General features: G+C 54.1%; 12 protein-coding genes across 12 annotated transcripts; 7 read left to right on the top strand and 5 right to left on the bottom strand.

Moving 5' to 3' along the window:
* Positions 1–400: 400 nt before the first annotated feature.
* Positions 401–1,144, top strand: K489DRAFT_379975 (UPF0057-domain-containing protein). The gene is made up of 2 exons (XM_033604778.1): positions 401–827; positions 908–1,144. The coding sequence occupies exons 1-2, from the start codon at positions 788–790 to the stop codon at positions 1,138–1,140; spliced, it is 273 nt and encodes a 90-aa protein (XP_033459653.1). The 5' UTR covers positions 401–787; the 3' UTR covers positions 1,141–1,144.
* A 483-nt stretch (positions 1,145–1,627) lies between these two features.
* On the bottom strand, positions 1,628–4,481 carry K489DRAFT_370266 (uncharacterized protein; the record flags this gene model as incomplete). Its single annotated transcript, XM_033603120.1, has 4 exons — positions 1,628–3,449; positions 3,477–3,927; positions 3,994–4,414; positions 4,470–4,481. 4 exons carry the CDS (start codon positions 4,479–4,481, stop codon positions 1,628–1,630), a joined length of 2,706 nt encoding a protein of 901 aa, XP_033459652.1.
* A 267-nt stretch (positions 4,482–4,748) lies between these two features.
* Positions 4,749–6,098, bottom strand: K489DRAFT_370265 (alpha-ketoacid dehydrogenase kinase; the record flags this gene model as incomplete). The annotated part of the gene is made up of 1 exon (XM_033603119.1): positions 4,749–6,098. One exon carries the CDS (start codon positions 6,096–6,098, stop codon positions 4,749–4,751), a length of 1,350 nt encoding a protein of 449 aa, XP_033459651.1.
* Positions 6,099–6,782: 684 nt separating this feature from the next.
* On the bottom strand, positions 6,783–7,395 carry K489DRAFT_370264 (uncharacterized protein; the record flags this gene model as incomplete). The annotated part of the gene is made up of 2 exons (XM_033603118.1): positions 6,783–7,135; positions 7,230–7,395. The coding sequence occupies 2 exons, from the start codon at positions 7,393–7,395 to the stop codon at positions 6,783–6,785; spliced, it is 519 nt and encodes a 172-aa protein (XP_033459650.1).
* Positions 7,311–8,125, top strand: K489DRAFT_212093 (uncharacterized protein). The gene has a single exon (XM_033599662.1). It carries the CDS (start codon positions 7,438–7,440, stop codon positions 7,981–7,983), a length of 546 nt encoding a protein of 181 aa, XP_033459649.1. The 5' UTR covers positions 7,311–7,437; the 3' UTR covers positions 7,984–8,125.
* Positions 7,908–12,201, top strand: K489DRAFT_212107 (uncharacterized protein). The gene is made up of 3 exons (XM_033599663.1): positions 7,908–8,076; positions 8,239–11,853; positions 11,980–12,201. The coding sequence occupies exons 2-3, from the start codon at positions 8,268–8,270 to the stop codon at positions 12,084–12,086; spliced, it is 3,693 nt and encodes a 1,230-aa protein (XP_033459648.1). The 5' UTR covers positions 7,908–8,076; positions 8,239–8,267; the 3' UTR covers positions 12,087–12,201.
* Positions 12,202–13,395: 1,194 nt separating this feature from the next.
* Positions 13,396–14,767, top strand: K489DRAFT_212078 (GTP cyclohydrolase I). Its single transcript, XM_033599661.1, has 3 exons — positions 13,396–13,628; positions 13,705–14,150; positions 14,308–14,767. The coding sequence occupies exons 2-3, from the start codon at positions 13,842–13,844 to the stop codon at positions 14,608–14,610; spliced, it is 612 nt and encodes a 203-aa protein (XP_033459647.1). The 5' UTR covers positions 13,396–13,628; positions 13,705–13,841; the 3' UTR covers positions 14,611–14,767.
* A 727-nt stretch (positions 14,768–15,494) lies between these two features.
* Positions 15,495–18,173, top strand: K489DRAFT_212066 (uncharacterized protein). The gene is made up of 2 exons (XM_033599660.1): positions 15,495–17,138; positions 17,209–18,173. Exons 1-2 carry the CDS (start codon positions 15,702–15,704, stop codon positions 18,076–18,078), a joined length of 2,307 nt encoding a protein of 768 aa, XP_033459646.1. The 5' UTR covers positions 15,495–15,701; the 3' UTR covers positions 18,079–18,173.
* Positions 18,174–18,662: 489 nt separating this feature from the next.
* On the top strand, positions 18,663–19,797 carry K489DRAFT_211997 (uncharacterized protein). Its single transcript, XM_033599659.1, has one exon. It carries the CDS (start codon positions 18,846–18,848, stop codon positions 19,599–19,601), a length of 756 nt encoding a protein of 251 aa, XP_033459645.1. The 5' UTR covers positions 18,663–18,845; the 3' UTR covers positions 19,602–19,797.
* Positions 19,749–21,157, bottom strand: K489DRAFT_302258 (cytochrome P450; the record flags this gene model as incomplete). The annotated part of the gene is made up of 2 exons (XM_033600449.1): positions 19,749–19,932; positions 19,998–21,157. Coding segments are annotated over 2 exons (1,344 nt in total), but the record flags the coding sequence as incomplete, so codon positions are not given.
* A 2,395-nt stretch (positions 21,158–23,552) lies between these two features.
* K489DRAFT_337930 (MFS general substrate transporter) lies at positions 23,553–25,508 on the top strand (the record flags this gene model as incomplete). Its single annotated transcript, XM_033602221.1, has 3 exons — positions 23,553–24,123; positions 24,231–24,380; positions 24,440–25,508. Coding segments are annotated over exons 1-3 (1,722 nt in total), but the record flags the coding sequence as incomplete, so codon positions are not given.
* Positions 25,509–25,856: 348 nt separating this feature from the next.
* On the bottom strand, positions 25,857–26,938 carry K489DRAFT_319578 (NAD(P)-binding protein; the record flags this gene model as incomplete). Its single annotated transcript, XM_033601398.1, has 2 exons — positions 25,857–26,512; positions 26,584–26,938. 2 exons carry the CDS (start codon positions 26,936–26,938, stop codon positions 25,857–25,859), a joined length of 1,011 nt encoding a protein of 336 aa, XP_033459642.1.
* Between the last annotated feature and the right edge of the window lie 860 nt (positions 26,939–27,798).

The following is a 27,798-nucleotide window of genomic DNA, read 5'->3' as shown; positions in this document are numbered from 1 at the left end:
ATCTGCGTCGCCGCATTCCTAGATCTGTATCTTTTCATCTGCCGTGAGCTCAATCATGTGCTTACACCGGAGACATCTCCCCATGAGGCGTATCGTTTCTCTCCAGTAGTAGCAGAACTTTCGTAGGATTCGAAGCGATGACAGAAATCAACTCGCACATGCTTTCTAGATCTACGAGATACATCCATGGCTGAGCCGCATCCCTCGTGAAGTATGGCGAAATTTGCCGAAATGCTGCATTTCGCATCCATTGGGAACGACGACATCGGCGCGCGGCGCATCGGCATGTCTGCCGACCAAGTTCCCGCGACTGTGACGACGATCGGAGGTCGCTCCTATGTATAGCACGGTTCATGCTTTTCGAATTGCGCTTCCTACAATTGATTTCTTCGGTCGGAGCCTCGCTTATTTTTTTTGCTTCAAGGTCGATCGGATTAAGCAATCACTTGTTTTCTTCAGTGACATTCAGTCTATTCACCAGTCGCTTCCAAAGTTCAGACGTGAGGAGACATAACGATACAAATGACGTCATGACGCTGAAATCAATACAGCCGCCAGGCGCGTCTCACTCACACTGACTCACGACAGCTCACGAAAGCAGAAAGGTAGACTTCGACTTTGGCGCGCGCAAGGCAGCGGCTTTACTTTCTTCTTCCTCTTTCTCCTTCAAATTTCCTTCACGGATAATAATACAACCACACCCGTATTCACGAAGAACAGTATCTACCATAATATCAAAGAAACCATAACCTCAAGAACAAAGAAACCCCACCATCCAACCGCAACAATGCTCTCCGCAATCCTCCTCGTCATCATCGCCATCTTCCGTACGCATCCCTCCCTCTCCCCAAAGAAACTCCCCGATGTGTCCACCGCAACTGACGTCTTTCTCTTTCTCCTTCTCCAGTTCCACCGGTAGCAGTCTTCCTCATCGCCGGCTGCGGCGCCGACCTGCTGATCAACATCTGCCTGACCATCTTGGGGTACTTCCCGGGACACATCCACGCGTTTTACTTGCTGTACGTCTACTACAAGCGCAAGGATCACGTGACCAATGGCATCGTCGACACCGCGCCTGCGCCGGGCGTCTACTCGGATCGCATCCAGAGGGGCGGGGAGACCACCTACGGGACTGTCTAGAGGGTGATTTTAGTTGGAAAGAGGAGGGAGGAAGGGAGAAGAGGAGCGCAAAAAGGAGATTATGAGGAAGTTGAGAAAGGAACGAGAAAGGCAGTGTTGGTGAAACCCACAATATTGTATAAGGCGATGAGGGGGAATGCGAAGCAGGATGGCAGGATCGGAGTTATTTATTTTCCTAGAAGAAAGCCAGAAATGGCCTACCAACAGCATTTCCCAAGTGAGAAAATTTCATCATGGAACGTCCCATTTCGAAAAGCAATCACGCTTTCATTTCCCCGGTAGGAAGACAAGTCGCCTGTCCACCGGGTGCTCCTAGCGCACAAACAAAAGAAAAGCTTTCCATTTCAGAAACCTCACCCACTCATCCACCCATCCGTCCATTACGCCATCCATGCCCGCAGCGAAGAAAACCACATCTCAAACCCCCCCCCCCCAAAAAGCCCTGCCCCATTTTCCCCTGCCCTCCGCAGCAGCAAAACAGAGTACGTCACTCCCTCCAGTCCCTTCCCAACAACAACAACGACGATGAAGATCCTAACGAAGGCCAAATCGTCCCCTTGCTCCTCAGCGAAGTCGGGATCGGCGAGGCGGTGGCCTCGTGACCGTCAGGCGTTTCCTGCTTCAGCTTCAGCTTCTCGTCTTCGAATCGTCGGTAATTGGCGCGGATTTCGTCTTGCCAGAGATCGGCCGCGGCCACGGCCGTGGCTGTTGCGGGGTCGAGAGGAGGAGCTGTTGTTGTTTTAGGAGGGGGAGGAACAGACGGAGGCGCGGTGGGGGATGATACGATAACTGGAGGGTGGGGTGGGAGGGCGGCGCTGGTGCTGGGCATGGTGGGAGAAACGGGAATTTTCTTGTTGTGAGGAGAGGATATTGTAGAAGTAGTTTCAGTGCCCTGTGAAATTGTGGGTGGAGAAGTGATGTGATGGTGGGTTGGAGGGGAGGTGAGGATGTGAAGAGAGAAAGTGGAGGCGTGACACTCTTCTTGGAATTCGTCTGCGCTGTTCAAGGCATGGTGGTCATCCTCGTCGGGTTCGGAAACAGCAGCAGGACTGCCGTGGCCGCTATCTCCGAGCGAAGAGAGACGATGACGATGATGAGGAGGATCACGAGCTGCATCGGGATGGAAGGCGGGGGCGTCGAAATCCCTATTCTGGGAAATATCGACAGGGTGGTTGCTGAGATCGGAGCCGGGAGCGACGTTTTCTTGTTCGCCCAGCGAAGCTTTCATACTCGATGCGCGAAACAGGCGGAAAGAGCTGAAATTTCTGCGTGAGGACTTCTTCTCGAGGACCGTGTCGTCGGTGTACCTAGAGACGTGTGAATCCAAGGAGTCCACCTTTCTCCTCGTGGCTGCAGATGACGAATCGATGGTCTCGTTCTGATAGGATTTTGGTTCGAGGGTAGAGAGGGCTTCACGTGAAGCAACGCGCGAAATGCGCAGAGCGTCGCTCGTCGCGCGACGGGTGATGACTTTGCCGAGACTGCGGCGTAGGCGAGGGAGGATTCCCGGTTTTTTGATGTCGTGTTTTTCGTCGAGAGCATCGAGGTTGGAAGTCAATCGAGTGTACGGGCCGACGATAGACAGGGATGAGTTGTTCGATGATCCGGCTTTGCTTCGTTCGTGGGGTCGACCTCGTGAAAGAGTTGGCGAAGAAGGTAGAGAAGAATAATTTGTGTATGAATCGGTCGAAGAGGATAGAAGCTGACCTGTTCTGGCGAGGTCGACAGGTGAGAGCGTCAAAAGCTCGGCAGCGGGCGATGCCCACGGTGTGCCGGCCTCTGATGCCGAATCGAGTTCATTGCGGCGGTTGACGTGTGTCGCGTCTAGGTCGATGATTGAATCGTCATTCTCCTTTAGATTCTGAGCTGCGGCGAGCAGAATGGCTGAGGTACTGCAAGGTGACCTTGAAGCCGAGTTTTTAGAGCTGGCATTGGCAGTCTCGATAGAAATAGGCGTCAGCTCGCGCTTGGCATTAACGGACACTTCTGGGAGAGGACAGTCGAGAAATGGCAAGGTCCCAGGAGCGCTATCATCCCGCGGGCGCTTGATCGGTATCTCTTTCACAGGTTGCGTCAGATGTCGCCCTACACGATCAGTGTCGGGAGCAGCTGGGCTCTGACAGTGATCAGGACGCCGCTTGACCGTCAACGGCAGCGCACAGCGAATGACAATCTCATATCGTATCGCATCGGGGAAGTGCTTCACAAGAGTCGTCGTCAGTTCCAGCGGCATGGTATATACATCATGGCGCTCCGCACCGAGGGCGCCAGCGAGGGCACGAGGGACATGCCCGCGAAAGGATTCCGTACTGGAGTCCTAAGCCAGCCAGTCGCACGAAGGACCGATGTAGTATTCAATGTCGACGTTGGACATGTCGCAGAATGGCCGAACGGAGCTGATACAGGGTTGCAGGACGAGTTCGGTGCTCTCCCAGATCGTGTTCCGGAGATGCTTGAAATTGACCACGGGAGGGTGCCAGCCGTAGTGCAATTCCACGTCGATGCCAGTGGTAATAGTCGGCTGTTGGGGGACGTTGAATTTTACTTCCAGTGCAGGAGCGGTGCCAGCGTTATAAATCCAGCATTCCCGTGTCAGGACGAACTCTTCAAGCGCGTCGAACAGTCCTTCACAAGACCGATTCGATATCTCTGATTCCCCATAGCTGTTGCGGAAACTCTCAACCATGTCTCGAACAAGACTAGAGACGGTTATGGTGAGCGGTTGCTTGCCCAGATCTTCCAAATATGTCCGAAACGTCTGTAGTAAGTAGGCAATCTCGATGGTATCTTCGTCACGAGAAGGGGTCAGCCCATGATCGTACAATTGGAGGATTACTCATCGACTGCACATACCACCGGTCGAGCAGAGATCTTCCGTGAAAGCCTCGATGGCGACAAACATCGTCTCTTGCGCGAGTGCATGCTCAAACGCCTTTTCCCAGAAGAAGATCTGTTGTGCGACTCGCGATGATGGAATCCTCCACGTGCTGACGATGTCGCGATCATAAACGATGCCCTGTCCGGAGCCGACGGCGCTACTGGACACTGCTCTTGGGACCGCGCCGTCAGGCATAGCGGCCGCCATGCAAGCGTCGATAGGAATGTTCTTGCGTCGTACTGCGCCGGAGCGATATGGACGGTGGAATGGGTGGTAGCATTGGGTAGGTTCCGTGCGGTGAGGACCACAGCCGCCCGAGACTTGGATATTGATGTTGGAGAAGAGGAAGTCGGTAATATTGTCAGGTGAAGATGAGATGTAGTTGACGAAATCGGTCTGGTCAATCCGTCAGTCTAGATTCGTGCCATGTGGCTTGTCCATTTGAACGCACTGGATCTGCCATGATTCGTAGAAATGTCGAATATCGATGGACGCCAAGTTGCGCAGATCTCGTTATTGTTGAGAGCAGATATCTCAGTAGGCGAGGGAGATCTTCAAAAACGTCTCGGAGGTGGAAGTGGGCAAGCGTTGCTCATGAACTAGAATGGTCTTTGCCTGAAATCCGTGCTTGCTGCTTGAAGATGGTTTTCCTTCTTTGGCAGTCGCGCCATTGTCGCTTTCAAATCCCGGAATTTTATGGATCGTACGCGGGCGCATTGACGGGTCACATTCACACAGCGTCCATCATCGCTCTCGTACTCAGAACCTCGTTCTTATTCCCCAACCTCGAAATTTGCAGAAATGCATCGGAACCATATCCCTCCAGACTATGCAATTCCAAATTTCCCGCCCAGTATTCCGCATAGATCCTGCTCATCGGCAGACCGATCCCAAGCTTTAAATCTGCGGACCGCGCAGTGATCGGCGACAACGAATCAGGTTTGACATTCTCCTTCTGCTGGGAGGTTTGTGTCACTACATCCTCCGGTGTCGCCGCGAGACGGGGAACTTGGTTGAGGTTGCGAAGGCGTTTGGACTTGCGTGGACCTTTGGCGAAGGACCATAGATAAGGGAGTACCTCTGGATCGACGCCGCCGGCTTGGTCGGATACTCGGATGATGATGTGTTGAGGAGCTTCGCAGACGAGGACTTCGATCGGTGGAGGTTTGGTCGAAGGAGATGCGGGACTGAAAGTCTCAACGGTGCTCTGAATACTGTTGCGGAGGAGTTCCCCGATGATGTATTCAAGATGCGATGGAATATATGGGAACGTGATATCAAGATGGCCCTTGACCACAATCTCTGGCAACACTACATCCAGACCATAGGCTTGCTTGGTTGCGGCTCGCGCGATCTCTGCGCATTTCTCAATCAATTCCCGTGCATTGCACCGGAGGAAGATTTCGCCTATGAAGTCATCCTCAGGAGCCATCGGGGACTTTTTCGCATCTGGAAAGTGCCATGGCGAGTGGAAGGTATCTGTGAGAGCTAGATGCTGTTCGGCGATGACTCGCCGACTGATGCGTGACCGTAACAGAGTGTTCATGAAACGATCACATTGCTCACTTTTGACTGAGCCTTGAATCTCGAGCACGCCGATGGCCAAATGCGGGATCACTGTCAGATGCTGATTTAGCGTCGTTTTGATGACTTGGCAGAAACGGTCGTTGTCGTCAAGTGTACGGATCTCTGGAACTTTTCGGAACTGTTCGAATGCTGCGTAATAGAGCTCATAGACGTGTCCGATGTGCTTGTTGGTCAATGCCTGGTAAGGCAAGGTCTGCATGTCTCGAAGACGATGAGCGATCCTGGTCGGCAATTCCATGCGGACGTAATTGGCTGAGCTCAAAAGACGTGCTTCGGATAGCGATCGACCGAAGAAGGTCAATTGGCGGAGGCTGATGGGATGTGCTTCCCGGGCGACCCATTCGTCGAGGACTGTCGAAGGTCTCCATGGAGGAGGTACGGAAGGTTGTGCAGAGGCATCAATCGTAGACGCATTGATCGCATATGTTCTTCTTAAATTTCTTGGATTATTGAATCTCCGCAGTAGACTATGTGAGCGCCTCAATGCCTCCATTACGTAGATTTGATATGCGTGTGAGATCGTTCGGATATGTCGTGTTGAGAGCCGTTCTCGAAATCGTGTGACGAGAATTCACGTGAGAATAAAGCGATGATGAAGCTGAATGTTTGGATGTGAATGGTCTTTAACAGGCCCAGTGAGACATGTTGTTACCTAGGTTTCTAGTGATAATCGCAAAGGTCAATGATGATAGAAATGCAATTCAAGCCGGGCTAGAGTTGTTGCGAACGGATAACATATGTCGTTTAAAATGTCCACAGCATTCAATTATTTTGCTGTTGTCGGCGATGGTCAGGAAACGGTCACGCGACACGCTTGCTGGAGAGTACAGGTGAAGGTTGTTGTGCATTGCTGAAATTGACTCCGACACTAGTATATTGGGTGAGAAATGCTCCGTCGATATGCGGGAGATATTGTTCCATTGATTAATGGCTCAATGCTGTGGGCCAGTCTTCGATGTTTTGTTACGGGATTTCTACTTGAATTCTGAATCGCAACGCAAAGGAATCTCCACAGTGAGAAGTACTACCGGAGAATGATATGGCGCAGTCTTGAATCCATCTATCGAAACTTTGCAGTGCATAGAGAAGCATAAAATGGAATGCAGAATGAATGTCACCTATAGTACCTTGTAGGGTGAACTTGGAATGCATCGTTTGGTGCAAGCCCTCGATGATGTTATGTGCAGCATGCCGTAGTCAACCTTGAACACATTCTTGTACCTAGCACTGCCTGGCACCTGGGTATATTCTGGACACGGTGCGACAGTACAGTAAGTAGATCGCAGCATTTGTACTGCGGCGCCGCGAATGCTTCGTATCCAGGGCTGTAAAGAAATGCGACAGCGCCGGGCCACTGTCCATCGACGTGCAGTATCGTGTCAACGGAGTCCAGATGGAGCTCCAATTCTGTAAGCAACTGCAACTGGGACGAGGGAAGCGAATCGACATTGGCATCTATGGTGGCCTTTGCCCGAATCGTGATGCATATCCGCCTGGAAACCGCAGCAGGACATGTCGCAGGGAAACAAGCTGAATATGGAGTGGAGTATTCAGTAGAACCGGGAACGTGTAGTTGCACGCGTAAGCAGTTCGTGGTACTGTATGTACTGAAGTCGTCGCTCACCTGAGGCTGTTATTACTGTCCGGACTTCATCGACTGTAGGAATGTGGCATTCATCGGATTCCTCGCTACTGTACATCATCGATGAGCTTCGTAACTCCTCCTCGTCTTGAATTTTGGGTCCTATCTTGCACTCGACAGGTCCTTCACCGAGCGTAATGACCAACATGGCATCTCTTACGACTTTTACGAGGGTTGTGGAGTGAATGCAATGTCATTATATATCACGAATTACAACCTCCAGGACGAAAAGGCCCATCGCCGTTCGACCCAGTTCAACACGGAGCATATCTATAACAGCTCCTGTTGGTCACCCATCTGGGCAAATTGCAAACATATCAAATCGCCGGCTGCACACGCGTTCATCCATAGCCGCAGGTGCCGAGAAGGAAGCTCCTCCGTCATCCCATCAAATCCACCTGGGCAGGTATTGTACAGCGGGACGGCGCAGAACTTGGCTGAATCCTATGTATACGCTATAGCTACCACCTACCTCCAGCTTCTCCCACAGCGACCAATCATCAATTGTTGTGCAAAACTCGGTTGGATTCGAGGTCTTTTCGCCTGGTGCATACTTCGATCATATTTGGCCTACGACATCATCACTCTTGTACAGCGCGCGCAGGAGCGTTACTGTCCTTTCAACATCTACACTCCGGGCGGCCCTGATTCCCTGCCTGCCTGCCTGCCTGCTCTAATTTTGACCCTCTTTTCTCCCCACCTTTCTGTGACGTGGAGCAACTACGGACAACTTTAGAGAGCCTTGCGCAGCGCTACAGCACAAGTGCTACCACCACCGCCATACGTCTGACGCAATTGCCTTTCCACAGCAGCAGCCATGGATCCACAGGTACGATAGAATTCTTGCATTGCATTCACGATATCCTTCACATTGGCCAATTCCATCCTGTTGCATTCACAGCGCATTGCCGGCTTGTCGAAAGCGAGCTCCCTCTTCTTCGACCGTTCAATCGCCCCACACTTGCACTGAACATCGCTGACGGTCCTACCTGATTCACCAAAATACAGATAGGTAGCGATATGTTGGTCGACTCCGATTACGATGAGAAACAATCCTTCAATGACGACAACGACCCCGTCGCCATCATAACACCAGAGGAGGAGACCGCCATGGAGGACGACCGGGATGCACCCGTCGAGTCTGCATTGCCACTGGCAGACGATCATGAGGCTATGATCAAACGATACATGCCTGCGAGTCCCGAATGTGAAACATTGGCCGAGGCAAAATACACCTGGGACATACAAAATTGGCGACAGTTACCCAAACGGACAACAGGTCCTGTGTTTGATTGCGGCGGGAGCCCTTGGCGCGTATTATTTTTCCCTGCTGGAAATGGAGATAATGAGAATGTCTCCTTCTACCTGGAGCAGGGATTTGGAGAGGAGAAACCGCCAGAGGACTGGTATGCTTGTGCGCAGTTCATGTTGGTACTCTCCAACCCAAACGATCCCACACTCTACCTCCAACACACTGCCAATCACCGCTTCACGGCAGAAGAAGGCGATTGGGGTTTTACTCGGTTCGCCGTCAAGACGCGCATCTTTGCAGCAAATTTCGACAAACACGATCGTCCTCTAGTCGAGAATGATTGCGCGCGCATGACCGCATATGTTCGTGTCCTCAAGGATCCCACAGGAGTCCTCTGGCACAACTTTGTCAATTACGACAGCAAGAAGGAGACGGGCATGGTTGGATTACGGAATCAAGGCGCCACATGCTATTTGAACTCGCTTCTTCAATCACTATATCTCACAGGCGCATTCCGAAAGGCGATATACCAGATTCCCACGGACGACGAGGAAGAGAAAGCAGGCTCAAATTCAGCATATGCTCTGCAACGGTTATTTTATCGTCTACAAACCGACCCGGTCGCGGTCTCGACTGCTGAACTCACACACTCCTTTGGTTGGGAGAGTCGACAAATTTTCGAACAACAGGACGTGCAAGAACTCTCTCGAATTCTTATGGAGAAGATGGAGACCCGCATGAAAGGCACTGAAGCAGAGAATGCTTTACCCAACATGTTTGTGGGAAAAATGAAAACCTACCTCAAATGTATCAACGTCGAATACGAAAGCAGCCGCATTGAGGATTTCTGGGACTTGCAGCTCAACGTTTCGGGATGCAAAAGTCTCGACGACAGCTTCCGGGACTACGTGCAAGTTGAAACCTTGGAAGGGGAAAACAAATATCAGGCCGAAGGATTTGGTCTGCAAGACGCAAAGAAAGGCGTCATTTTCGAAAGCTTTCCGAACGTCCTTCACTTGCAACTGAAACGATTCGAGTACGACTTCCAACGGGACGCGATGATGAAAGTCAACGACCGATATGAATTTCCGGAAGTTTGGGATGCTTCACCTTACCTCGACGAGTCGGCGGACAAATCAGAACCATACATCTATCACCTACACGGCGTATTAGTGCACTCGGGTGATCTGAATGCTGGTCATTATTATGCATTCCTGAAGCCTGAAGAGAATGGTGACTTCTACCGTTTCGACGATGATCGAGTCACTCGGGCGACCAAACGCGAAGCTATCGACGACAACTTTGGCGGAGATTATGGAGCATCACCTGGCACAAAGGGTCAAAACCCTTACACGCGGCAATGGTCAACCAAACGGTCCAACAACGCATACATGCTGGTCTACGTCCGGGAAAGTCGAGTGAACCAAATCATTCTCCCTCTAGATGCCGTTCAACCACCTGAGCACCTCCCAAGTAGAATCGCGGAGGAGCGAGCTGCTACAGAACGTCGTCGGAAGGAGAAGGAGGAGGCTCATCTGTACATGAATGTCTTGGTCGCTTCTGAGGCGAATTTCAAATCGTACCGAGGGACCGATTTGATCCCATGGAGTCTGGACGATGTCAATGACCCGGCCGTTCCATCGCAGCACCGGGTCTTGCGAAGCACCACTGTTGCCGACTTTACTACTTATATTGCTCAACAGCAAGGCATCGATCGGGATTTGATTCGTCCTTGGATCATGGTGAATCGGCAAAATGGTACCGTGCGACCCGATCATCCACTCATGTGGGCTGATATGACCCTGCAAGAAGCATCGGACAAGTTCAGCACCCGGACTGCCAGTTTCCGAGTTTTCATAGAAGAGACACACCGCGATGCAGACGGCGTCCCGGTATGGTTGAACGATGAAGCCATCCCAGCAGCACCGACGATCGCAGGAGGTGTACCACAATCTCACAAGCCTATCATCATTTTCCTCAAGTATTTCGACGTCGATCAGCAGTCCCTCCAGGGTGTGGGTCACATTTACATGAACCAGCTGGACAAAGTGCAAGATCTCGCGACACCAATCTTGGAACTGATGGGCTGGGAAGCCGGTCAAGTCAGCATCGAGTTGTTCGAGGAGATCAAGCAGAATTACGTGGAGCCTATGAAGCCCAAACAAACTCTACTTGCATCGGAAATTCAGGATGGAGATATCATTTGCTTCCAAAGACACCTCAGCGATGAAGAAAAGGAGGCCTCACGACAGACTAACCCTACCGCGTCTCTCACCGCACCGGCTTACTATGATTACCTACTGAACCGCATTTTTGTCAACTTCACACCCAAAGTCATTCCGGTGGCTAACCTTGAATTGCAAAATGAAGCCGACGACAAATTCACCCTTGCCCTGTCGAAGAAGGATACATATGATGCTATTGTACAAAAAATTGCTGACCATCTCACTTCTGTCAATGCCACTCCTGTCGATTCTTCACATATCCGCTTGACGACGACCAATTCTCAAACAGGCAAACCGCGTACAGTCGTCAAACGCCAACAGGCCGCAACTGTGAACACCATCCTTCTCGGCACCAGCGCATACGGTGGTTACGGCTACAACAGCAACACATCCACACAGGCTCCTGACCACCTCTTCTATGAAGTCCTCGACATGAGCCTCGCCGATCTGGAGCAACGCAAGAATGTCCGCATCATCTGGCTTTCCGAAGGCATCACCAAAGAAGAGCCGATTGACATTCTCGTGCACAAACAAGCCCAATTTTCCACCGTCCAAGAGAGCCTCATCAAACGCCTCGAAGCCACCGCCACAGCTGCCGCAACCGCTGCGACCCCCAACACGCCCGATACCGCTACTGCTCCATCTCCCACGACCGCGACCTCCCAACAACCGTCCACATCTGCCATCGCCGCCACCACCAGTCCCACTCCGTTCGCCCCACCCAACATCCGCTTCTACGAAGTCCACTCCAACAAGATCTACAAAACCCTGCCCCTCACCCACGCCGTCCTCGGCGTCAACGAATTCCTCACCATCTACGCCGAACGCATTCCCGCGGACGAATACCCCTACGTGCAAGAGCAGATGCTCAAAGACCTCGGCGCCCTCGACAGCGGGAGTTCCCTCCCACCAGGAGACCGTCTCATCCACGCCTTCCACTTCGAAAAGGAGCCCACCAAACCCCACGGCGTCCCCTTCGTGTTCCTGATGAAGGCCGGCGAGGTCTTCAAGGAGACCAAGGAGAGGCTGATGAAGCGCACGGGCATCAAGGGGAAAAACTTCGAGAAGATCCGTTGGGCGGTCGTCAAGGGCGCTACCAACCCCGGGAGGACAGTCTGGATCGAAGACGGTGAGCTTTTTCTTTCTTTCTTTCTTGTGCCCCTCCCATTCGGGATTTCTGTCCTTTCCGTTCTCTCTTTATTTTTTCTCCTTTCAAATTGACGATTCATTCATGCTGACCCGAGGACAATAACAGATGACATCCTCTCCGACAAACTCCGCCCTGAAGATCAGCTCGGCCTGGAACATCCCAACCGTACGAGGAACAACTGGATCCGCTATGAGAGCTTGAATATTCGATGATTGGTCGATTTCGATCTCGATCTTCCCGTCGTCGTCGTCGGCAGAGATGACTTTGGGTGCGAAGCTAGAGGACGAGGTGATTTGGCTTTGAGAGGAGGGAGGGAGGGACGTGTGGCCGCTGGGAGAGGGAAGGTAGATGTGGGATTTGATCACGTCCGTGAAGCTATTTCGATGAAGAGCTGAGGTAGCATATTCGTGTGTGCAGGTGTGCAACGGAGCCGAACTTGCATCGCGATATGGAGAGAATATGGGGTACCGGGAAAGGGTGCATTGTTTGATGGAGAGAGAGAGAGAGAATGGGCAGAGCGTTAAGTTCCCGGTGTTCGTCCACCGAAATTACCGTACATTCGACACCATCCATGTACTGTATGTATATGTTCCGCGATGCCAGCACCACGACGGGACTTTTCCAAATCCGCCGTGATCTTCATCATCAATTTTCCGACGCGGTGGCATTTGATTGCCGGAATGTAATGATTGTACTGTACTGTAATGTACTGTACAGTACAGTACCCGGTTATGATCACGCCCATCACATTTGGGACGAGTGGACGGTGGAGACCGAGCTGAACTCCGCCCGCCCGCCGGGGTTGAATACCGTGGACCCTGCAGCAGCAGCCAGCACGACCAGCAGCTTTTAAGTCCCTCAATTGATTGATATTGTTCCAGCTCCAAAAAGATTACATTACTAGTATTCCAAGGTCCCTACGATTGTTATTCTGTAGAGCGCCGGAGAGCCATGTCCAGCCACGGACGGCAAAAGCTCCCTCCCCCCATTTCAAGCCATTCCAAACCAGACTGGTCCGAACCTTTTTGGCTTTCTCGTCGCTTACATTTCGCAAAGCTACCTACCTCTCCCTTCCCCGTCCGCTGGAGAAAAAAAAGTCCCGCCGCCGCCGTCACCGGCACGCAAAAAAGGTCCCTCTTTCGGCAATGTGAGACACTATAATTATAGAGAACCTGTCGGCCCTGTCGCCGCCGGTTGACGGGTCGGTCATGGACTGTTTCAATCCTTCTCTCCCATCATTGTTATTATTGTTATTATTACTATCATAACCAGAGTGCCACCCGTGAGAGACATTCCTTCTCGCTCACGGAACTCCGCGCTGCCCACAGACCCAGCGTCTCAAGAACAAGACATCGCGGAGAATCAAGGGTCCACTGATCTCCGTCTACAACTTTCCTGCAGGCGCATCGGCCTCGAAAAATCACCACGATCCGACACCGAGGATGGAGGACTCAACGACACCCAACAACGCCGCGCGCCCGCTCCCGATCCCGACTCACCTGGTCAACGGCCATTCCTCCCTCAATCCCAATGTCCGAGCACAGCGCGACCAAGCCGAGCGCGAAACGACCCTGGCCTCGATCAAATCCTCCATGGGCCCGCGCAAAATCCCTCTAGACCTCGACGACCTCGCACAGCCCCTCCCGCAAAGACCGCGGACCGCCTCACACTCCGACGCGACCTCCCAGGAGCGTTCTGCGAAACAGTACGAAGAGGTCAACGAGCAAGATCTCGCGGACCTCGAACAGAAAATCGCCGCCGCCGCCGCCGCCGACACCACCTCCGACCATGTCACTACCACCACCACCTCCTCCTCCGCCTCCGCCGCGGTCGCCGCCGCCGCTCCCAGCATAATCACCTCCCCCGAACAGGCGCACCCGCCCTCCCCACCGATCACCAGCCGCTCCTGCTCGCCCGTCATCTCCGCCAACCCGACCATCGACTTCGAAGGGCTGTCGTGGCCGAGCATGGGCACGCTGGCGCGGCTGCAGGAGCGCGAGAGCCCGGCCGAGGCGGCGGCGCGGCTCAAGAAGCTCACCGGCGCCGTGCGCACCCTCCTCGAGTGCATCGGCGAGGACCCGGACCGCGAGGGCCTCCACGGCACCCCCGAGCGCTACGCCAAGGCCATGATGTTCTTCACCAAGGGCTACGAGGAGAACCTCCGCGACATCGTCAACGGTGCCGTCTTCCACGAGGACCACGATGAGCTGGTCATCGTCAAGGACATCGATATCTACAGTCTGTGTGAGCACCACCTGGTGCCGTTTACGGGCAAGGTAAGCCAACGAAAGAAAACGAAAGGAAGGCAGGAAGCAAGAAGGAAAGAAAGAAAAAAAAGAAGAGAAAAGGCCGTGACAAAAAGTCCAATGGGGGAGACTTGATATACACCCCAGTTTCCGCTAACGCGTCCTCTAATTCTTCTTTCTCTTCTAGATGCACATCGGATACATCCCCAACAGCCGCGTCATCGGCCTGTCCAAGCTCGCCCGCATCGCCGAGATGTTCTCCCGCCGCCTGCAGGTGCAGGAGCGGCTGACCAAGCAAGTCGCGCTCGCCATCTCCGAGGTCCTCAAGCCCCAGGGCGTCGCGGTCGTGATGGAGAGCACGCACATGTGCATGGTGATGCGCGGCGTCCAGAAGCCCGGCGCCGTCACGACGACCAGCTGCATGCTGGGCGCGATGCGGAAGAGGGCGAAGACCCGCGAGGAGTTCCTGAGCCTGTTGGGGAGGAGATGACGGAACACTTCTCCCCCTTCCTTTTCATCACCCACTTTGGACTCTTTTTCTTTTGGAAATCGCGCGAAAGAGGAGTGGGGTTTTTCGGTTTCCATGCGGCGTATTTGGTGTTTTCTCAACAAGGGATTGAAGATCGAAAATTGTTTTTTTTTCTCGATATGAGCGAAGGCGAAGAAGGCATGGGAGAGGAATTGAAAGACGCTGTTCAACCGGCGCAATTAGCGATTGAGGATCATGATGATTTTTTGAGTAGGGAATATTTTTCCAAACAGTACTCGACATCACACTGGGCAGATCTCCCCACGGCACGACGATGACAACAGAAATCTTTCTCCAAACCACAAAGAATTCGTCCTTCGATGGACGGGATGTGTCGGGAGATATTTGTGTGAGCTGGGGAACAATTAGCAGTAGAAGATTACAAAAAGAAATTCTTTGCTTTCAAGGGCAGACTGCCTTTCACCACTGCATCTTCCAGGTGTGCATATTTCTTGTCGAATCGAGTTTCAACGAGCATTTGCGCATACTTGGGGTTATGCGATCGTCAAGCCTCCAACCTCTCAGCCAAACGGCGCCGGGGAAGGTATGTATCGTGGATGTTCCTGCTCTTTTTCTCATGCGAGAATGCCGCTTGTGCACAAGAATAATCCTGGCGGAATACAGAGCGCAGGTATGATCGTGGGCCTTTCCATTTCATTTCTTGTTCACAAACTTGCAACGACACCGTTTCACATTCCTGCCGTTGCTGTGAGTGACTTGTCGCCGGATTGTCACGCAATCCACACAACATTCCAGCTTCATACATTCTCCTCATACACGAGACGACAACGACGACAACAACAACACACATTCCGACGACAATGCAATCATGGCGATAGATCGTCTCTACTACTATGTTATAGGATTCCTCGCCGCCACCTTTCTGTGTCATTCTCATTACAACAAGTACGACGGAAACTTCCATCGGCCTCGGAATCAGTACCAAAAGAAACGCGAAAAGGCCGCCGCCGCCGCTGCTGCCGCTTCTGCAAAGACACATCACCGCCGCCTCTCTACCGAGGAGCCGGAGCTTGCGGTGAGACGTCCTCGTCATGGCTCAGGACGTGCCGATGGAGGACATTCTCACGCTCGAGTCCGCGACCCGAGACGACCCCAACGCACCATTCGGCGTCACCAACGAGACCACGACGACAGCGCCGAAGCCGACGAGTCACAAATCCCCTCCAGGACAACACGCACCGCCGATCCATCCTCCACAACTCACCATCCCACCAAACGCGTCCGTCCCACTCCCAAGAGCCCTTTTGTCCGCGAAGAGGAAATCCTCGGGCGACGCACCGACCTCTCCCCGCCGTCGCCGCTCCGACCTGTCCACTCCACCGCCGAGCGACAACGACGGGGCCGCGCACATCGAAAGCCCGTGGACTTCGCCCTACCCGATCACACCCGTCCAGGCCACAACACCCGATTCGAGAACGACGTCGCTTTCTCCCACCTCTATGGCGCGTATGACGACCAGATGCACGCTCCCTTTGAGGGAACTTGACCTGGACGGTGATCGTCACGATATGGATACAGAGGAGGACGAGGATGAGGAGAGGAGCGATGCTTGTTTTGAATTGTACGTGTCGCCTTGGAGACTTGGTGAGGGGTTTTACAGTCGACGATTGGCTGCAAGGCAAACTCGCTTGGACCTTGAAGCGCAAGATTGGTTTGCGCATGATCGGTACAACCCGCGCAAAAGGATCAAATTGGAGGACGGATATGTGACTCCGTTGACGCCAGTAGAACCGACTGGGCGAGAACGCGTGCTTCCATCCCTGCATATCCCATCACCTTCGATCTTTTCGAGCACGTCGGACCTCACTAAAATTCGACGGACGACTATCGCAAACGGAATCGAACACAGTGCGACACAAGGTCCGGATCTGTCCAAGATACAGAACCGTCGAAACCCACACGGCACACCCATTTCACCAGCGGGACTAGAGCAGATGGGCCAGCTTCGATTGACCCAAAGCGAAAAGCCTTTCAACATGATTGACGGGTTCGCCCAGGACAAGAGTCTTCTCTTCTCCCTGATAAGCGTTCTGCCGATCCCATCCCTGATCGACCTCTATGCGATTTCCAAATCTTTCTTTCGATCCTTCAACGACCACGCAACGGCGTCAATTCTCGCCTCAGCAGACACTTGGAGCCCCAACGCCAAACGCATCTTTCCCTGGCGGTGCTATTTGTCTCTTTGTATCAAGGATCCGGTCTTGCGACAGCAGTCTCGACCAAAGGATCGTCGTTCTGCTAAGAACAGTACGAGCGACTCTTCGACGAATGGAGCTAGTCTTCATGACAACATAATCGAAGAACTCATACCGACGGACGAGGAATTGATCCAGAACGCTCGCGATGTGCCGAGTCTGCGCTGGCTACAGATGGTCGCGTGGCGGCACGGCGTGGCGAAAGACATCATCGAAATGTTGCGCTCGAAAGGTGCTTTGATTAGTCTCGGGCCCGGCATCGATGTGATCAAGGTCAGCCTACACAACCTGCACAGTTTTCTGCCTACGTTTCATATAAGGATCCATGCTTACAATTAAACAGCGCTTGTGGCTCGCCATGGACCTTCCCCTGAACACCTACCGTCAAGCCCTCTTCCGCAGCAAGACCTACTTCCCCGACCACATCCTCATCCAAGCCCTCAACCTCATGATGAAAATCGATATGGCCTTCACCGACCCCAGCTACCCTCTCTTCCCAGCCAACCCGCCACCCCCGGTCGACGTCTTCGACTTCCCGCTCCCCGCTCCTCCCCAGCCCTTCAACCCGTCCATCGACCCCGACGACATCCCCGACCACGACGACCCCGTCTTCCAATTCGACAGCCTCCCCGCCCACGGCGCCTCCACCACGCCCGCCTTCCGCCAAGCGCTGCTCGGCGAAAACTCCTTCTCCCCGCTCTGGCGCGTCCTCCACAACTGGTCGCCGTGGGAAGGCCTCATCCGCAGCCGGGACTGGCACGAGCACCAATACTCCGACCCGCGCCCGCTGTCCCGCCTCGACGTCCTCAAGCTCTACGCCTGCCACAAACTGCCCAATGCCGACCTCGCCCCGTTCCTCGACCCCTCGCCCCCGCTCGACCTCCCCCCGCGGAGAGTCCGCTTCATGGGCGTCCCCCTCAGCACCATCCGCGCGAAACGCTTCGAGCGGAGCGGCCTCCAGGCCTGGGAGTCCTCCGTCGCGGCCTACGATGCGGATCGGAGACCCCGGCAGCGCGAGGGTCAGGATAATCTGAGCTTCCTGAGGGGGCCCAGGGTCTTCTCCCACGGCCGCGAGCTGGTCCCGCTCTTGTTGATCGATGAGCTGATCCTCGGGGAGCTCTTGAGACGCAGAATCCAGCTCGGTTGGTTGGTCTGGAAGGCTCTCGGGGAGGGCTATTGTCCGACGTTGAGAAGGCCGCCGCCGGGGAGGTAGGGGGTGGGAGAGATGGAGAGAGATATGGTTGGTTGGATTGGTGCAGAGGGTGAAGGGGCAGGAAGGGTTTGTTCTTCTTATTGATCTTCTTTTTGGAAGTTCTCTATCATGGAGTGAGTCGGTCGCTTGTCGAGATTTTGTCTCTTTCCTCGTCGTCGTGCGAGTTGATCTTCAAGAAACAGGGGGTCTCATGATTACGTGCTGGTTTTGGATTTTGTATGTCATCTGGAGGATTGGACGACTGCCTCGGTCACATCGGAGCCCAGTTCGTACATGCCTCTTTCTCTTCGCGCTGTGCACTGATATCACGATCTGCATCTTCCTTATGAACCACGTTTTAAACGCCCATTGTTATTTCAACGAGTTGAGATTGAAGACGAGACGCTGTGGTTATGTAAGCGGAGATTCTCATGCCTCGGGCGCATTAATTCCATGCAGCTAGTAACAGCAACAGCTGCAGCCCGACAGCTTTGTTGTCACCGCTTTTTGATTATGCGCGTATTGCAGCTCCGCCATCTCACGTGTCAAGTCATGATGGTACACATGTAACTCACGGGAAAGGGGGGTAATGTCGTTCACTACCCACAGAATCTCTCATTATTGTCCAGTCTCTCCCTCGTAGCCTCCTTACTCTCGATTGATGGAAATCCCTGCGACATTGTAAGCCTTCATGAGAAAGAACCGCAGCAGTATACTCCACTCGCTCCCTCCCGTGCGCTGGCGACAGCACAATGCCCCGAGCGCAACCCCGGACATAATAAATCCTCATGTCCTCAAAGAAGTCACCCTTCGCTCCCATGATGGCGACGGCGACGGCGACGGCGACTCCAATCATCGTCCGCGAGTACGATCCTCCCACCAACCGCCCGCTCAAACCCTCCCCGTCGACATCGTCCGATAGAAAAGCCCCTGCCCTGCCTCCCGTCTCCGCCTTCACATTCGCCTCCATCCTCCGCGCAGCCGACTGCCCCGAGTTCCAGCTCGCGGTCGACGGCATCGCCGACATCTACGCCAAGAGCAGCCTCAGCCTGGCCCACGAGCACACCGCGCACCTGCCGCCCCTCGGCGAAATCACCTCGGCCTCGACCCCCAGACGGGTCCGGCCTCCTCGTCATGCCGGTTTCCGTCTGGCCCTGTCGAGCGTCCCCGAGGCCAGCTCGGGGAGCAGTGAAGGGAGTCGCCGCAGCGGTGGAAGTCAGAGGACGATCGTCGCGAGGAACGAGAGGCGAGCCAGACGTGCTACCGCGACTTCTACTGCTACCAAGAAGAAAGTAAGCCCTCCCCGCCAGATCCAAATCGGGCGCATGGGGAGGTCGGTGAAGGTCCTGGCGACGACTGCGCTGACGGCGGAGAGTTCGATGGCGGTCATTCCTACTACCAATTCTGCCTCCGTCCCATCGACTAATCCGAGGCCAGCGAATCCTGCGCCGTCGAGAGTTCTTACCCGACCTTTGCTGGGCAATGCCATTGCCAGTCTACGTGGTTTGCTCTCGATGCGTGGGTGGTCTTCTCGAGACGGCTGAGGCGTTCTTTCGATAAATTTGATTTGGTGGAAACGAAATTATGCTCATCTATTGATCTACGAAGTGATGAAATAATACCCAAACAAGTAACAATATTCGAAATGAAATGAGAAAGGAGAGAAGGTCATCGGCTCATGATGAAGTCGCTGCTCTATGCAGTCGTACCTTCACGCCATGCTTGGGCGCCACCAGGATATGGTAGCCCTTGTCGAGATTGTTCGCTCCGGGGACGGGTTCGATACGATCGAATCGCTGCATCATCCGAGCGATCAAGTATGACAGTTCACCCATGGACAACTGCATCCCAACACAAAGTCGAGGTCCAGCGCCGCTAAAAAAGTTCATTGTCAGCTGTGATATTACCGATCAGAATTCGGGCATCGGGAGCACACTTACAACGGCGCGAAACCTTTGCCGACCTTTCGTCCCGTCCAACGATCCGGGTTGAATTCCCAAGCGTCTTCGCCCCAGATGTCACGCCGTCGATGCATGATGTAGAGATTGATCGTCGCAGCTGCCCCCTTCGGAACAGCAATCGGCTGAGTCCCATCCGGCCCGCCACCCGTCGGGAGCACGGTGTCTTGCTTCGCGGAGCGGCCAATGGCAGGCAGTAGCGGATACAGGCGCAGACACTCCTGGATGACGTTCTGCAGATCCTTGCAGGCGCGCAGATGGTCCCAAGTCAGAGGCAGTCTCGGTTCGCTCTCGGTGCCGAAGGACCGCAGGACCTCTTCCCTGACGCGCGGATACCATCCCTCGTGGACCTGCAGCCGCGCGAAGATCCAAGACGCCATCACGCCCGTCATGTTCTGCCCCGCAATCAGAATGTCGATGACGAAATCCCGAATCTTGACCGGATCGGCGCCGCGCTCGCGGACGAGATTCCCGACCAGTCCGAAGCGCACCGCCGCGGCAGCGTCGTCGACGTCGCTCTTCGCCGTGCCGTCGATAGCGCGGAGGATCAACTCGTCGATGAAAGCGTTCAGCGCGTTACACGCCTGGCGATACCGCGGCGAATCCGCCATCCACGCCTTGGACCCGAGTTTCGCGCGCCAGGACATGTACTCCCGCGCGATTTCAAACGCCTGCTCCCACATCAGGCCATACTTCTTCCGGCGCTGATGGCCCGTCCCCGCTGCTGCCGTGCCGCCGCCGCTCCTATCGCGGATCCCGTTCTCCTGCGACCCGAAGCTCGTGCCGAGGAGGTACTCGGTCGTCATGTCCAGCGCCATCCGCAGGAAGAGATCCATCAAGTCGACTTCGCGCGTCCAGCCGGCGGAGGGAGAATCCGCGGCGGCAACATCATCGCCGCCGATCGCGTCGAAGAGGAGTTGGATCGTGGCCTCGTTCGATCGCGTGTCCTTCACGCGGAACGTGCCCACGTGCTTCATCACCATCTTGCGGTTGTGCACCCAGGCCGGCCCGTCCGTCGTCCCGAGCGCCTCCGGGGCGAGCGGGTAGAGCGTCTCGGAGCGGCGCGGCGTGGGGCCCCAGTCGGCGAAATTCGTCACCATGATGGCGTGCGCGTTGGCCGGGTTCGTGGTATGGACGACTTTGGGCACGCCGTGGCCGTCGGTCAGCGCGTGCGTGTCGCTGTGCTGCGCGAATTTCTCCGGCCAGATCTCGTCGAGGATCAACGTTTCGCTTGCGCTGATCAACCGCAGTTTGTGCCAGATGGCGGAGAAGGAGCTCGTCGGGATGACTTTCAAGTCGCCGCACTGCTGCGCGTGTGCAAATTTGGCGTAGCGCTGGGCTCGAGAGCGGCGGCGCACCGCGCGCAGCGTGTACCATGATGCTACGATGATCAAGGCGATTGCTGTTATTGTCTGAAGATTGAGATGTTGTGCTGCGGAGCGGATTATGTCTTGGGTGGAAGTCGTGAGCTTTTCGATGAGAACCTCTCTCGACAGAGGCTCTCGTGATCGAGCCCAGACGGGGAGAGAAGTGGTGTTGAAAGCGAATGAAGAAATGCTCGACCTCGCTCGCTCAGCGAAAATGGGAGGAGTTGGTAGAATCAGACGCCGGCGGATGCCGACCATGGCATCTTCGATCGTCTTCTGGAAGGATGAACAGTCCGCCATGACCATCATACAGTGATGTGATCAATCTCGGTGCAAAGAAAGGATGAGGGAAAAATCAAGGAGAGCGAACTTTCCATCAATCCTTGTAATGGACCTTCTTACAGGCCATTTAGCATATAGATAAGATCTCAACTTGACTGACAAAAGAGGACAGTCCTTTCGTCGGATCCCGTGGCACGTAGGACCCGCCCGAAACTCACCGTGCAATTCAAGCCTTCGCGAGTGTGTCCCACCAAAACAAGAACTCGGACAATCCTTCAAGGAAGCCCTTAGCCAGGATGGTGACAGAATCGTGCAATTTGTCGCCACCTACAACGACCAGCAGGATCCTTCACGGATGGTATACTCATGTTCTTCGCATAGTTAGTAAACGCATCCTAGCTGCAGGTGAGATGGCCAATTGCCCTATTGTCAGCATCGCCCCGAGTGTGAGAAAGAAGGCCGAACAGCGAGACTAAAATCCTTCACTCTGATGAACTCCACACCCATGAACCATACGTAGGCCACGGAACCTGCCACATTGGGCAAACTGAACATCGACATCGCGGATATACGCTCCTGTCCTTGAAATTGCCATGGTCTCGCACATGCTGTGGCATGGATAGTGTTGCCCCCAATTTCAGGAAAGGGTCCCTTGATCGCCCGCGCGGAAGGACAGGGATCGTTGGCATGGATCAAAGTCTATTCTTCAATATAGATCGTGCCTTCTAGATGGAAGGACCACACGCTTTGGTCATCGAGTCACCACGTGGAAATCCATCACCGGAGAGCACGACGATGATTTCCCGCATCCCCACGGCTGCGAGGAGAAGAGCAAACCCATCGTCACAACGCCGTGCGCACGACTCCTGCTGACTATAAGCCTGCGGACGGCTCAGAGGGTGGCAATCTATCACTGGGCTGAGTGATGACTTTCTGCAGCTTATATTTTCGTACTTGTTTTGCGCACATCTGCATTTCCTAGTGATGAGAAGAGCAAGTCCTAGTGCTCACAGGACAGGTCGACGTTCTGCGGTGAGAATCTAGCTGCGATTGGCATAACTGAGGGCACTACCGAGCCCTAAACGGGGCCAAATCTGGGATCTGCGGAACGTCACTTGCTGCAACGTCTGAAAATACATTACAGTGTTCTCGGGCACTTGAAGTTCTTTGATCGTGTCGATTCTGGTCCCTCGAGTGCTTCTTACAGCAGGATCTGTTCTTCGAAATCACAGAGTCATCCATGCCGATTCCGAGAGAACTGGTGTATGCGCGAGGAGCTGTCTCTAGCACAGACCACAGGGACGCGGAAAAAGAAGCTTTCCCTGAAGGACAGACAGGACTAAAGTAAGATACCGAACGGCCAGGAGGACATCCTCTGTCAGCACCACTACCCGCAGAACAATTCAACGCCACAGTTAATACGACTTGATGCCACGTGAATGTCCTACGTGCATACTCAACCTTTTCCCACATTCCCCTGCCCAGACATGTCCTTTTTTCACCCCTAAGATTTCACGAGAAGGATCTGATGCTTGCAGATCCACTAATCCGGGCATGATTTGCGATCTCATGAGGCGCTTAGATGCATGAGCCTTCCAACTTCAGATGAGATCGTAGATATCTCTGAGGATGGACCCGTATGCAGGGAGACATGCATTGCTGAAGATAGCATGCACGTGCATGTGTCAGACGAAAAGAATGCATCGCCACGCGCGAATTCGATAGGAGTTCTCGATAGACAGCGAGGAGGACTCCGCTTGGCAATTCCAATCTTGGGAAACGGGGTGTGTGTCGAGCAAAAAGGTTCATGGATGGGGTAAAGTCTCGTACATTGAAATATTGTTCCTCGGTCTGATAAGACTCGAAGGGTTTGGAGCGTGCTCTGGAAGGTTTCTCCCTCTTTGATATTCCCTTTATCGTTCCTTCTTCTTTCTGCTCGTCTTTGCTCGTGTTGGCATGACCCACTCCTTCACCGACTCGATGGTGAACCCACTAGGCGAGAAACATTCTACAATGAAGACATCAGCGACGACGACAACGACGGCGACGGACGGCCCATCTTCCTCCAACGCCTCCACCACCGTCAACATGCCACTCTCTTCGTCCACCCCGTCCCAGAAGACAACCTTTATCCTCTCCTTCCTCGGCCTACTGTCCATCAACCTCGTCGCCGCGGTCGATTCCTCCGCGCTGTCCGTCTCCCTCCCCATCATCGCCGAAACCTTCCGCGCCAGCGCCCTAGAAGCCTACTGGGCAGGCACGAGTTTCGTCCTGGCCTCGGCGGTGCTAGTTGCGCTGTTTCCGGCCTTTTCGAATGCCTTTGGACGGAAGCCGGTGCTGTTGGTGGCGTTGGGGTTGTTTGTGGTCGGGACGGTGGTTGCGGGGGCGAGCGTGGATGTGCGGATGTTGCTTGCTGGACGCGCGGTGCAGGGCGCGGGGAGTGGGGGGTTGTCGGCGATGTGAGTATTCTTTTTTCCTCTTGTTTCTTTTGGATAGGATTGTGGGATTGAGGATCGTTGCGTTGGTTTCGTGTCCCATGGCTGATTTGTTCTCTCCTGCGTCATAGGACATATGTGGTCATCGCAGACCTCTTACCTTTGCATAAGCGACCAGCAGCGATGGCCGTGATCAGCCTGATCTGGTTGGTAGGCTCTGCACTCGGACCGATCCTGGGTGGAGGTTTCAGTCAATCTGCAACGTGGCGGTGGATTTTCTGGTGAGTCCCATCGCGAATATCATTCTTCGATTCAGCAGCGTATACTGACTCGGTGTTAGGATCTGCCTTCCTTTCGCAGGAATCAGCTTCATCCTCGTCTCGCTCTTCCTCAAGACGCCGCACCGCAGCTTGCACCCCAAAGCAGCAATGAAGCAGATCGACTGGTTCGGCACAGGCCTCTTCGTCGCCACGCTGACAAGTTTCCTCATCTCGCTATCCTGGGGCGGGACAATGTTCGCCTGGTCATCCTACCACACCATCGTGCCACTGGTCCTCGGCGCCTGCGGGCTACTCGTCTGGCTCGTGTACGAGAAATCCATCCCGAAAACACCCCTGCTCCCTCTCGCCGTGCTAGGAAACCTCACCCTCCTCTCAAGTTTCCTGGGGACCTTCCTCATGGGCATCGCGCAATTCGGCCTACTCTACTACCTGCCGCTCTACTACCAAGTGATCCTCGGCTACACGCCCCTCGCCGCCGGCGCCGCCCTCCTCGTGCAATGCGCCGCCGTCGGGCCCATCGCCGCCTTTTCCGGCGCATATATGACCCGGACGGGCCGATACCGCGTCTTGGCGTGGATCGGCTGGGCCTTCATGATCCTCGGCTACGGATTGCTGCAGTTGCTCGGCCCGGAGACTTCCGTGCCCGCCTGGTTCTTCATCAATCTGCCCTCGGGCGTCGGCTTGGGTTTCCTCTTCGCCAGCCTCCCCATCGCGGCCCAGGCGGCGGCGCCGCCGGAACATATGGCCATCGCGGCGGGTCTGACCCCGTTTTTCCGGAACGTGGGCCAGGCGCTCGGGATCGTGCTGGGGAACAGCGTGTTCCAGAACGTCCTGCGAGATGAATTGCAGCGGGTGTCGGAGCCGCCTTTTCTGCAGGATCATGCGGTTGAGATTGTGAATAATTCGGCGACGGTCGAGTTGCTCCGCGCTTGGTTCGCGAATCCGGAATACGGCGAACAGGCCATGCGGGATTATGTTGTTGCTTTGAGGATGATTTGGTGGACGTTGTTCGCTTGTGCGTGTGCGGGTGGGGTGCTATCGTTGGGCATGAAGCAGATTGCGCTCAAGAGGCCTGCTGCTGCTGCTACTGGGGCTGTGAATGCTGCAGAGTCTGGGAAGCTTGATGACGTGGAGTCTGGCTCGGAGAAAGCGGAGAGTGCTCACGGAACTTCGAGTGCTGCTACTCACGAGAACAGCAACGAAAGATAGATACCGGTGCAATATACTCAATGCGTCACGATTGAATGAAAACAGGCCGGCATCTCTATGAGTAGTTTCTATGCAAATCTATCTGAGCGCTGGTTAACACTTATTGATACAAATAAATGAAAATTCAGTCTGCGCAATGTCTCATCAGGGTGGACACAGATGGGAAGATACACCATCACCTCTGCCACGACCTCGTCTCTGTGAATGCAAGAACGCATACTTGCACAGTGGCATCTTCGCGCTCCTTCAAACCCTCCCTACCGCCTCCTACGACCGTGGTGCAGCATCTATCAAAGCTTCGGTATGCTGCCAGACCTCCCTGGCAACATCTTGAGACCGCAACGTCTGCAAAGTCTTGCCGCCAACGCTCGTCTCCCCTTTCCAATTGGCGAGGTAGACGCCACTACCCGAGCGACCGTCCGACCCAATTGCTGCATCGACGCGATCTGTTGAAACTCCTCTTGTGGAATTGCCTGTGCGACGAGCGTATCGTTCCGACGTCGCCAAGTAGAGATTCCGCTCCCCGCTTTCCCGGAGGTTGACGGAGAACGGCCACATGAACGGCCACATTCCATAGTTGTACAACGCCGCGATCGGTGCAGGGAAGCTGTTCGTGTAGATGTTTGTGCCGACGAGTCCGGGGTAGAGATGGATGAAGTTGAGATTTTCGTTCTCTGGGACTTGAGCCAGATGTTCCATGGAGAGTGTGGTCATCGTGACTGAATTCAAGGCACAGTTGAGGATGGAGTAGTTCCTCTTCAGGTCCAGATCGTCTCGCTTCAGGCCGTACTCGAAACCGCCTCCGAAGACGCTGACGACGCGGGAAAGTGGACTCTCCCTCAAGAGGGGCGAGAGTTGCTGGATGAAGCGCATTCGGGAATAGTAGCGTAATGCAAAGAGGTGGTCGATGTGTTCGGGAGTCTCTGTGCGATCGAAAAGTCAGCATCCTAAACGTCAGATGCATCTTCGGCATCAACCTGGCAGATGAACTCACCTCTCCGTCCCGATAACGAAATCCCACCCGGTGTCATGAAGACGAGGTCCAATGCTTTGACATCTCGCTTCAGCTCTGCGCAAGCCTTATCGACGTTCGAGATCAATGAAACATCGGCCTCGATGAACTTGAATTCGCCAGAGGGATTGATCTTGCGCAGCTCGGACAGCAACGGCGAGGCATTTGCCGCATTGCGTCCGACGATGTATGCCTTGGGTTCGTGGGCATGATGTGCTAATTGGAGGAGAGTGCTTCGCCCAATGCCGCTGGTGCCGCCGACGAATAAGGCTGTGATCCCAGGGATCCGGGACTTCAATGACCGATTGGAGGCGCGGACGATATCGAGAGCGACCATGTTGGTGTTATAGATATATGTGATGAGCAAGATAATGGATGGGTAATCATATTGAGTTCCTAGTCTTTGGCGAACAAGACATATATATACACAATGACTACAATTTCGAGCGCGGATGCTGTCTCTCCACAACATCCGGACCAGATATCTGCTCTACATTGTGCAAGGTCCTTCAGATGACGATGTGCAACTCTTGTGCAGTTTGAACAGTGATTCGGGGGTTTTCGGCGTCAGCAAGGGGCCAGCGGAGTCATTTGCCCGTGTTTGTGTGGGAGGAAACCGTGCCGCACGGAGACGCTGACGTCTGGAGTTGGCTTTCGGAGACGTCTTACGGGGCAGATGGCAAGGAACCATGGAAGCTGTACTTTTTGTGCATTGCGATGGTCAGCGCCGATCTGATGCAAATTTCCTTGTGCAAGATATGATGCTGACAATGGCACGGTATAATTAATTTGAGCAATTTATCGATGACATTGCACAACTTTGAATGTCATGATTGTGCACAAATAATGTCCTTCCTCAAGAGTGACCGGAAGGACAGGAGTCATCTATGGGATGGAACTTTAAGCAAATATGACTTTTCAAGTATGCGTAGTAGTAGTAGAACTAGTAGAGCGCTGTCCTTCGTCCCACTGTACGCGCCCATTCCAGCAGCGCATAGATTCCCAAGTTGTCCTTCGTTAATCTCTTCATTGACTCATGGCATGGACGTCATGATCAAATTATTTGTCAGTGGATCGCAGGCGACGATCGTGCCCTGCTCGGAGGCAGTCAGATCGGAGCTACGACCGATTTGCGTGAAACGCAACCTGTTCAGCAGAGGAGTGGTTCGAATCATCAACCTGGTCTCGTTAGCACCG

The sequence above is a fragment of the Dissoconium aciculare genome, assembly GCF_010015565.1.
Source record: "Dissoconium aciculare CBS 342.82 unplaced genomic scaffold K489scaffold_6, whole genome shotgun sequence".
In the NCBI taxonomy this organism is placed as follows: Eukaryota; Fungi; Ascomycota; class Dothideomycetes; order Mycosphaerellales; family Dissoconiaceae; genus Dissoconium; species Dissoconium aciculare.
This window is presented reverse-complemented; position numbering and strand designations above follow the sequence as displayed.